Below are 10,803 nucleotides of genomic sequence, written 5' to 3'. Positions count from 1 at the left end.
CTGGTGAAATCGACTTATTGGATAAAATCAGTGCTTTTCATAACTTGATTTTGTTTGTCATGGTTCCCTCTACGAATGCTAGCGATTAACTGTTTGTATATGTTGAACTTTGTGTAGGGGGTTGGGAATCCATGGTAGAAACACTAAACTATTTATTATAGGTAGGATTGTATTTTTCTTTTTTTTTTTTTTCTTCAAAGTACACAATTCTGTCTTTGTATGTTGTAAGACAAATAATCACTTCACCTTTGGTGCCTTCCATGTATCACGTGAGCACTCCTGTCAATCATGGAAATGGGAAAAAAAGATGTACATTTAGTTAAACCAGATAACACTATTTTTGTAGCATGATTTTAGACTGTGTCCTTTTAATATTGCTTTCAACAATGCTGGTTTTGAGGTTTTGGCCATTTTCCCTTTAAACTTCGTATATATTTTAAAAAAGAAAAAAAAAAAAAAAAGAAACCAAAACACTCCCCCGGCTATTCCTGTCTTTCTGCTGCCTTTCCCCCCACGTCTTCTGCTTATTTAAATAGCCTGAGAGTTAAGGGTATATTTCTGTGAAATAATGACAAGTCAGTATAAGTGTATTGGGTACATTTTAACCACTTGCTCAGCTTGGAGAGCCGCTGCTCACTTTCAGACCATAGGAGGACAGTGGTTTGTACTAAAGACAAAACAAGCAAAAAAAGGAACGTCACTGATCCGAGTTCCCCTTCTTTGGGTCTATGGTGGTGGAGAGCCTGCATCTAGCTCTTCCCCCTGTGGTTTGGGCTGGTCCGTGGGTGTGCTCTGGCTTGTCGTCTTGGGGATCCGCTGGGCACCCTCTATCTCTGCAACCTGCCCGCCTGCCTCTGCTCTGTGGGAAGCTTTCCAGAGGTGGTCGCCCCTGCCGGTCTCTGGGGCTCACTTTCCACTCAGATTTCAGTGGGTCTCGTGGACTGGGTGGGCTCGGCGGCCCTTTCTAGGCTTCAGGCCTTGACTTTGAGTTGTGTGAAACTAAGACGTGGGTACTCGCTGGAGCGGCTCCCCCCTGTGAATGTCCCACCCCTGCAGGACACAGTTGTTTATGTCTGGTTAAGAAAGACCTTCAGTAAACTAGCTGAGCCATGGCGAGAGGAAGGTACGGACTTGCTGAAACAAAAACTAGCTTTTTTCTTCTTTCTCTTCTGAAGGATGAGAGTATGTATTTGATAACAAAGGACGTGAACTCAGAGGCTTAGTAGTAACCCTCCAATGCGATTACTCATTGGCACTTCACCCAGTGGCACTTTTCAGGGGGCAGTGTTAATTTTCTGATTTTACTTTGCTTCTTAAAAGTCTGTTTCATTTTATGTGGAAAGACACAGCTGCAGGGGCACTCTGAGGTGATGACCATTTGGCGACTTTGGTTTCTGCCCGTTGGGAGTCAGCGCCCCTGTCCTAGGTTTTCACACTGACCCAGATGCCCGGGGTGAGCACTCCCCGGTTCTGACCGGCTCCCGGGTCTGCGTCCGTGCGTCGGAGTGGTCTGTGCGGCCCCAAAGCTTTCGCTCGTGTTGATTTGTCCCTGAGAGCAGACAAAGCCTCACGTCACCCTCAACCTCCCCCTTTCTTTTGAAGGACCAATTTTTCATGGTACTTGTCTTGATTGTTTTCATAGTGTTCAAATCTGTATTTTTGTATGTAGAGGGAAATAATTTTCTCAACACTAATCGCTAATAAATACTGTATTAAATTGTCATGAAGGAGTTCTTGTTTAATAAACAGACCTGTAAAAATGCTGCTGCCTCTTTCTTCCCTCTGCCCTGCTTTGGAGGCACCTGCCCAGTTCCTGCACTAGGCCACCGTCCACAGGACAGGAGGAGGCCGCTGTGACGTGTCCCCAGCCGGCTTTGCCAGGCTGGTGAGGTGGAGCAGACTCCCCTGTTGCACATGCACCTTTCATGCATGTTTCCAGAAACACATGGGTGTTGTATGTGGAAGATGAGGCAGGAGGCCTTACCTCTTCCCACCAGCCTGGGCAGAACACCCTTTAGGGATCCTCTCAGGCCGTGAGGTCCCCTGAGCCGCAAGTTTCCAGATCACAAGAGCCCTAGGTACTGGCTGCCTGAGAGGTCACCTGGTTGTGTGAGAGAGAGGGCCTGGAGCCAGCGGCCTAGCCGTGCTCATGGTTCCCACAACTGCAAAGCAGGACTCTGAGGATTAAATGTGAGGACAGAGTGCCCGTCAGATGCTCACCCGTGGGCTGGCATGGAACAAATGCACCTGTGCCGTTGCTAGAACCCACGCCGTCAGGTTCCGCCCCCTGTGCATCCAGGATACTGGACAGAATCACTGAGGCTGGCCGATGGTTTGTCCTAACACATCTGCTCCAAGTAGGTGTTCAGTCTGCTTTAATCCAGCCTGGGTTTTCTTTCTTTTTTTTTTTTTTCAGGATAGGAGATTCACATGCAAGAGAAGAGCAAGGTTACAAATGCCCAAAACATGGGTCCAGAATTCTGGCTCATTTCATGAGGCCTGCTGGGTCACAGAAAATGCCATTTGTTAAGAGGCTACACTTGTATAAAAAAATTATAAAAAGTTACAAAATCCCACTAAGATACATACACAGTAGAAGTCCTTAGGTGAATGCAGAAGGCTTGCCTCACCCCTTGGTGGTCAGCAGACTTAGAAGTGCATCGTCCTGAGGCCTAAGGACCATCTTTGGGGTGCCAGCCCCAAGAGGAGTGGGTTGGCTGGGCCTGCCCAGCTGCCTGTGACGCTGTCACAGTTCCCTGTCCTTTGGACTGGCGAGCTTGGCTACGAGCTCTCCTGTGAAACGGTCTCAGACCCAGAATGGTCATCTCACCCATGGACGGCGGCGTGGTCTTCCCAGGGGGACAAGACCCATTCTTTTCCATGGTAAGGCAAAGTCACTTCTCTCTCTGCTTGGCATGAGCTGGGACAACAGCTAAGATAAAAACCTCTGGGGTCTGGGGGCCTGGCTCTGTGGTGGCTTTGGTCTGGATTTGCTGCTCGTGACACACAGAGCCCGCCCGCTCCACCTGCAGCATGCTGGGCGTACTGTGGCAGGTGGGAAGAATGCTGGGTCCTCTCCGCTTGTTTTTGGCAGAAAGGTTAAAGGGCTCAGGATCCTGGGACAGAAACGAGAAGGGGTGGGTGCCCTCAGGTGCAGTGGTTCGACGGTGCCAGCCGAGCTCGCTGGCTGGGCTCAGGAACACATCCTCGGGGAGGTGAGAGCCCGTTCCCCTGGCAACTCCTGTGCTACAGAGTCATGGCCTCCCTCTGACGTGCAGGTCCCGGGCCCCACTCCCACCGCCCGGTGGGAAGGTGAGGGTTGCCGGGGTTGCTAGGGCATGAGCAGGCCTTCAGTCTGAGTCGGAGTCAGAATTCTCTTCTGAAAGGAAAGCAAAGAGGGTGTTGGCAGCAGTTTCCAGGGCAGTGGGGCCTGGTGGCTGGGTTGTCCTGGGCAGGAGCCCTAGGCCCAGCCCCTCCCAAGTTAGTCAGTAACAGAGGGCTGCTGGCTGGAGGGCGGGCCGAGCCTGGGCCCCTCCCCAGGGAGCTGCTTTTCCCTCCAGGGTGTGGGTGCAGGTGGGGATGGGTGTTTCCCCTGCAGATAGAAGCTCAGGTGCCCTGTCCTCTGGGGCCCAGGCCTCCCCATGTCTCTCCTCGGATTGTTCTCGCCTGGGGTGTCAGAGTTGGACATCTGCATCCCAACTCTTCCTCCAGGTTAGGACAAAGAGGAGGAAGACAGCTGTTTGTTGTCCTCCAAACTAAAGATACTGGAAAACCATTTATAGTTTCAGTCCCCTCTTTATAAGCCATGCCTTTTTTTTTTTTTTTTTGGAGAGGTTTTTGCTATAAGGCATGTGCACTCGCCAGAAAGACAGAGACAGAGAGACAGAAAGCGAGAAATCACCCCCCCAGGGGGAATGGCCACGCCACAATTCCTTCTTCTCCATTCTCCTCTCGGGATCTTGGGCACACATGCACCCAGCATGAGTTTAAACCACTAGGTCCGGGACTCGAACTGCGGTCGACTACATGGGAGTCCAGCAACATAGCCATTACGCTAACTGCTGGTCCCAACCCATGCTTTATATTGTGCACAAAAACAACTTTATAATGTTAAGGCCTGCCTGTGAGGGTGGCACTCTGAGGGTTCCTGAAATCCCAATACTGAAGATACTTTGTAGAATTTTCTGGAACCTCCTACCCAAGTCACTTACCCTCCTGCCCAAGCCCCAGTGCTGGCTGCCACTTTCTGCAGCTCATCCCCTCCCTGGCCAGCCTCTACCCCTTGAGCCCAGGTCGGATCTCAGGCTGGCTCTTGGACAAGCATGGGGCAGGGTCAGTGGGCAGCTAAGAGTTCCTGTGTGCTTGGAGACTCCCAAAACCTGACTCTTCCCCTTGCCCTGGCCAGGAAACACTGCTAAGCTTGTGTGGATTTTGCTGTATTCGATTCTAACATATAAGCCAGGAATAACTATAGCAAAAATAGGGGGGGAAAGTATATGTAAAATTATCCAGCTATTAAAAAAACAATTCGAAACCTGAGTGTCTACTGACATTTACTACTTGTTCATGGGGCTGGCTGGGGGCATGTGTCGCAGGCAATAGGCATAAAAACCAGCCTTCAACTTTGGCATAGTGGTTACGTCACTGGACTGCCATGTATTTGACCACGGTTCAAGTCCCATACCCAGTGGCTTCAAACTCAGGATGGGTGCATGTGTGTGTGTGCCCCAAATCCTGAGAGGAGAATGGAGAAGGGATTGTGGTGTGGCCACTGCCCCACCCCCCTGGGGGGGGTGGTTTGTTGTTTTCTGTCTCTCAGTTTCTCTCTGTCTCTCTGGTGAGCATACATTCCCTATGGCAAAAATCTCTCTATTACAAAAAACAACAACAAAACAAAACACTTAGGTAACAGCACAGTGGTCTGAGTTGGAGAACGATTTGAGGAGCCAGAATGTCTCTTGTACTTTCCTCAGAAACAAAACTAAAGCAAGCCTGAGCTTGCCTATGTGTGTCTAGGCACTGCTGATAAGGATAAGAGCAGTGGCCCTGGGCCTTAGGCCAAGGGTAGGGGAGACAGCAGGAGGCTGGGCTTGGGTGGTGGCTGCTCTGGACCCCAGGTAGACAGGAGCTGGGAGGGACTGGCAGCCTTGGGGCTCATCTGGGAAGGAAGATTTGCAGGGCTCATGGCACCAGGCACGCCCTCAGCCCCTCTTGGAAAGGCAGAGGCCCCGGGGAGGCACCCCATCCCTACAACATGAAGGGACATGAGAGCCAAGCCATGACCACTTCCTGTCTGGGGAGGGCAGAACTGCTCCTACCCAGCTCTAACTAGCCCAGTGTCCTCAAGGGCAAGGCCAGGCCTCTGTGGCAGCCTCTGGGGCAAGTGGCTGGCGCACTCTGAGGGTTCCTGAAATCCCAATACTGAAGATACTTTGTAGAATTTTCTGGAACCTCCTACCCAAGTCACTTACCCTCCTGCCCAAGCCCCAGTGCTGGCTGCCACTTTCTGCAGCTCATCCCCTCCCTGGCCAGCCTCTACCCCTTGAGCCCAGGTCGGATCTCAGGCTGGCTCTTGGACAAGCATGGGGCAGGGTCAGTGGGCAGCTAAGAGTTCCTGTGTGCTTGGAGACTCCCAAAACCTGACTCTTCCCCTTGCCCTGGCCAGGAAACACTGCTAAGCTTGTGTGGATTTTGCTGTATTCGATTCTAACATATAAGCCAGGAATAACTATAGCAAAAATAGGGGGGGAAAGTATATGTAAAATTATCCAGCTATTAAAAAAACAATTCGAAACCTGAGTGTCTACTGACATTTACTACTTGTTCATGGGGCTGGCTGGGGGCATGTGTCGCAGGCAATAGGCATAAAAACCAGCCTTCAACTTTGGCATAGTGGTTACGTCACTGGACTGCCATGTATTTGACCACGGTTCAAGTCCCATACCCAGTGGCTTCAAACTCAGGATGGGTGCATGTGTGTGTGTGCCCCAAATCCTGAGAGGAGAATGGAGAAGGGATTGTGGTGTGGCCACTGCCCCACCCCCCTGGGGGGGGTGGTTTGTTGTTTTCTGTCTCTCAGTTTCTCTCTGTCTCTCTGGTGAGCATACATTCCCTATGGCAAAAATCTCTCTATTACAAAAAACAACAACAAAACAAAACACTTAGGTAACAGCACAGTGGTCTGAGTTGGAGAACGATTTGAGGAGCCAGAATGTCTCTTGTACTTTCCTCAGAAACAAAACTAAAGCAAGCCTGAGCTTGCCTATGTGTGTCTAGGCACTGCTGATAAGGATAAGAGCAGTGGCCCTGGGCCTTAGGCCAAGGGTAGGGGAGACAGCAGGAGGCTGGGCTTGGGTGGTGGCTGCTCTGGACCCCAGGTAGACAGGAGCTGGGAGGGACTGGCAGCCTTGGGGCTCATCTGGGAAGGAAGATTTGCAGGGCTCATGGCACCAGGCACGCCCTCAGCCCCTCTTGGAAAGGCAGAGGCCCCGGGGAGGCACCCCATCCCTACAACATGAAGGGACATGAGAGCCAAGCCATGACCACTTCCTGTCTGGGGAGGGCAGAACTGCTCCTACCCAGCTCTAACTAGCCCAGTGTCCTCAAGGGCAAGGCCAGGCCTCTGTGGCAGCCTCTGGGGCAGTCGGCTGGGTCCCCTGACAGAAGCCCACAGGGCAGCCACCCACCTTCGGCCTTGCCGGCTGTGCTCTCGTCTGCGGAGTCCCCTTGTTTCAGGAATTTGGCCACGTCGTTGAAGATCAGGTAGAAGTCAACTGCAAACACGATGGTGGCAAAGAAGCCAAACACCTGTGGGACAGGGGATGGGATGTGTCTCCAGGAGCTGGAGCCCTGGTTCGGAGGGTGCGCCTGGAAGCCACTGCCTGGCCCCACAGCCCCATTTCTCCCCTGCTTGGACAGCCAGCCTGTGCCGGCAGGCACAAACCCCGCTGAGTAGTGGGAGTCGCGGGAAATGGGAAAACAAGCTGCAAACTTGGCTTGAAAACAGCCTCCCCAGACTCGGGGTACAGTAAGCCTGGGTAGCTGAGACCCAAAGGGCTCAAACAGCGAAGGGATGCAGTGCCCTCGGAGCCTCAGGAGGGGTGGTGAGCTGGCAGGCAATGTTGCTGGGCACCCCCCTCCCCAAGGGTAGGGCAGCTGCTCACCCCGGCTGCTTTGGAAGCTCCGTCGGAGTATTTGGCGACAGCTGTGATGGAGATGGCGAAGTAGATGAGGGCGGCCGTGACACAGCGCAGGAAGTCCTGGGGGGAGAGGGGCATGCGTAGGGGGGCCTGGCAGCCTGGACACTTGCCCAAAGCCCGGGCCCACATCCATGGGGTTCTATGCTGTTCTCCTGCCCCCCCAGGGTGCAGCTTATTTTCCTGCAGGCTGCCAGAGGCTCACACTGCCCTGTGGACAGCAAACAGGGTGTGGCCCTGCCACAGTGTGGGTACGGCCCTCCTCGGGCAGGTGGAAGGGTGCTGGATGTGATGTCAGGAGACCAGGTTCCAGTCTAGCCCTCACTGCCCCTTCTCTGCCACATTTCATTCAGTACAGCTCTGGGTCCTTCCGGGTGAGCAAATGAGGCCAGGTGGCCAGATGGCTGAGGTCTGAGTGAGTCCTGCAAGTCCTCAGTTAACCTGCCCTGCCCATGTGGAAATGGCTTGAATTCCTGTGGCTGAGGCTCAGTCCCTGCAGGCCACTGGGAGCACCAGTGCCACCTGGTGGCCAGGCACTCCTGGTTCCCACCTCTCAGACTTGCTCCATCCAGATGCAGGTCATGGGCGGCTGAGTGGTGGGGCCTGAACTGTAGGCCGGTCTATCCCCCCTCCCCCAGCTCTAACCAAGTGCAGAGGGCACTCCAGCTCACTAAGAACAGGCCAGGGTCGAAATGCATGAATCTGGATTCCTCACTGGGCTGCTCAGGGCTGGACCTTTCCTCCCGGGCCCCAGCCTCACCATCATGGGCCAGCACAAGCCCTGAAACTTGTCACTCAGCTGCATGGCGCTTGTAAAGAGGAAGTACAGGGCCAGCATGAACTCCAGCAGAGGCGCCGTGAGGAAGGCAGAAGCTGAGGATGCCACATAGCAGATGAAGGTGATGAACGAGAGACCCTGCGGGAAGGGGCGGGGAAGTCAGAGCCCTTTCCTGCAGCGTTCCTGAGCCTGGCCCTGCAGCTGGGGACAGAGGAGGCTCCACAAGGGATGCCACCAGCCCAGAGTCCCACCCTGGCAGGCGGCAGAGCAAGATTAGAACCCCATTGGGGGCCCAGGCCTTCTGGGCATGCCCCGGAGTCCTGACCACAGGCCATCTCTCTGCCAGGACCCAGCCCCCCAGGATGGTCCATCCCCCTCTTCTCCCTGGAGACACTTCCTGTGGTGGTTCTCCCCATCCTCAGCAACATGGCAGAACTTACCCAACTCTGAGGGTGCCCAACAGTGTTTCAGAAATTCACCCCTAACTCCTAAGACTTGCCATTTTTCCTGAATGTGCATTTTACCTTCAAAAACAAATCTTGAACTTTAGTTCATGATATGCATGCTCGAGTGTTTGGAGTTGAAACGTTCTGCTGTCTGCAACCTTCTTTGCATTGATAAATGTAATGGATCGGTGGACAGATGGGTGGAGAGGTGGAAGGACAAACAGCAGTGTTAACAGTACAACCTCAGCGGCGGGTTTAGGGGTGGTAATACTATCAGTCTTTCAGCTTTTTAAAATGTAGTTGCAAATTTCATGATAAAAAATCATCCCGGAAAGGGGACCTTTGCACAGACACCTCGGGCACACAGTTGATACAGGCTGGACTTGAACACGCCTCAACGTTACTGCAGCTTCGCCACAACTCTGGGTGGACATAACTGACACTGGAGCAGGCTGAGGCCGCCCTGTTCCTCCTGCAGACCGTGTGCCGTGCAGGGCGGACCAAGATGAGGGGCTGTTGGCCAGGTCAGTAGGTCCTCTGGCCAGTGCCCACTGAGGCTTAAGGGTGTCCAATCCTCACACCCGCCAGTGCTCCAACGCTGTGCACAGCCCACCCGAAGGCTCGGTTCACGTGGCTAGTAGGAGGGCAACCAGAATCTGAACACAGGCTGGCTGATCTGAGTTCCAGTTTTGGGGACTGAACAGGTGGCTCACCGAGTGACAGCGAGGAGAGGCTCAGGACATGTGCACGTCCACAAGAGACAGAGGTGCACCCCTGACCAGGTCTTGTTGCACCGCCACCCCCTCGGGGTCTCAGGCTCATGCACGCACGGCCGTAGGGCCTCTGGCACTGCAGTTGTTTGCTACTAACTGCACCGCCAGGCAGGGCCCCCCAGTTAGAGTTCTTAAGCGGCCTGGTCCCTGAGAGCTGGGGGAGCCCTCTGCCCTGGTTTGAACACGTCCATGGCTGAGTGCAGGGGGCTCCCATGGGGCACTCAGGTGCCTGACAGGAAGCACCGTGGCTGCTTCAGACGAAGGAGCTGTAGAGACCTCAGGGAGTGCCTGGGACACCGTCGACTGCTCTGAGCACAGTGCTGGGGCAGCTGCATCCTCCTCGGGCTGACAGGAAACGGGGGCATGGAGAGGGCGGTGGGAGGGCAGCGGCACTACCAGGGCCTCTGAGGCAACGCAAGGCCAGGCCCTGGCTCCTGACCCAGCCCTTTCGGATCCTACTGCACTTCCTCTGCCAAAGGCTGTTCTTGTGTGCGTCCTCTTCCTGTCTCCTGTACTCCCCCAAAGCCTTATTCTGGAGATTCCCCTCTCAATTCCTGCTCTTCCCAGGTTCCTGGTGACCACTTCCTCCCCTTACGGTTCCTATCAGCTCAGGCTTGCTCTGTCCTGGGGATGGGAGACAGGCGACTTAGGGAGGCAGGAGCAAGGACAGCTCCTTTGCATCCTGATGGTCGCCCTCCCCCTCCATCCTCCCTCCCTCCTCCTCCCAGACCTGGATTTCTGACACCCCCTCTGCAACCCCCCACTGCCAGGTGATCCTGGGTGGTTGGGGCCCCACAGTGAACAGTAGATTCAAGACTTCTTCCTTGGACCAGCAGATGGCATAATGGTTGTGTCGCTGAACTCCCACACAGTAAACAGCGGTTTGAGTCCTGGATCTGGAGGCTTAAAACTCATGCTGGGGGCGTGTGCATGTGTGCTCAAAATTCCAAGAGGAGAATGGAGGAGAAGGGATTGCAGCATGGCCATCCCCCTTTGCGGGGGGGTGGGGTGGGGATGGGGGGTGATTTCTCCGTCTCTCTGCCTCTCTGGCCAGAGCATGCACCCCATAGGAAAAAAGAAAAAAAAAGACTTCTTCCCAAGGCTGGCTGGCCAGATCTGCAGGGTGGAGTGCCTCACTTGGCAGTTGGGCAGATGCCGGGCTGCTGACCCCTGGGGTGACCCGTGGGCTGAGGAGGCGGAGGAGTGTCCAGGATGGCCTCCAGTCATCTATCTGCACGGGGTACAGGGAGAGGTCCTGAGCCTCTCCTCGCTGTCACTCGGTGAGCCACCTGTTCAGTCCCCAGACGCTGCGCCTCAGCTCCCTGGTCTCCGAAGTGGGAATGAGGGCAGGTACGTGTGTCACGTTCCTGGCATCTAAGCAACAAGTAGTCGTTTCCGCGTGCGGATCCTTCATCCTGCCTCCCTCTGCCCGGCCTCTTCCTCTTGATGCAGCGAAGGAGGCCCAGCGCCAGCCCCACCCCCGCAGGCGGACGGTGCAGAAAACAGCGGGAGTTTTCCGAGTGTCGGGAAGACAAAGAAGGCTTGACCCGTGGCGGAGGGAACCGGCGGGAAGGAGGAAGGCGCTTGGCAGGGGCGGGGCAGCTGGATCC

The 10,803-nt window shown here is 54.5% G+C and overlaps 1 protein-coding gene across 1 annotated transcript; it reads right to left on the bottom strand.

The window, feature by feature from the left end:
- Positions 1 to 193: 193 nt before the first annotated feature.
- CMTM3 (CKLF like MARVEL transmembrane domain containing 3) lies at positions 194 to 8,112 on the bottom strand (the record flags this gene model as incomplete). Its single annotated transcript, XM_006155621.3, is given in 4 exon segments — positions 194 to 3,379; positions 6,687 to 6,807; positions 7,164 to 7,259; positions 7,957 to 8,112. Coding segments are annotated over 4 exon segments (402 nt in total), but the record flags the coding sequence as incomplete, so codon positions are not given.
- Between the last annotated feature and the right edge of the window lie 2,691 nt (positions 8,113 to 10,803).

This window comes from Tupaia chinensis, unplaced genomic scaffold (assembly GCF_000334495.1).
Source record: "Tupaia chinensis unplaced genomic scaffold, TupChi_1.0 Scaffold000463_1, whole genome shotgun sequence".
Taxonomy (NCBI): domain Eukaryota; kingdom Metazoa; phylum Chordata; class Mammalia; order Scandentia; family Tupaiidae; genus Tupaia; species Tupaia belangeri.
The sequence above is the reverse complement of the archived record's forward strand: the minus strand, read 5'-3'. Positions and strand labels throughout refer to the sequence as shown.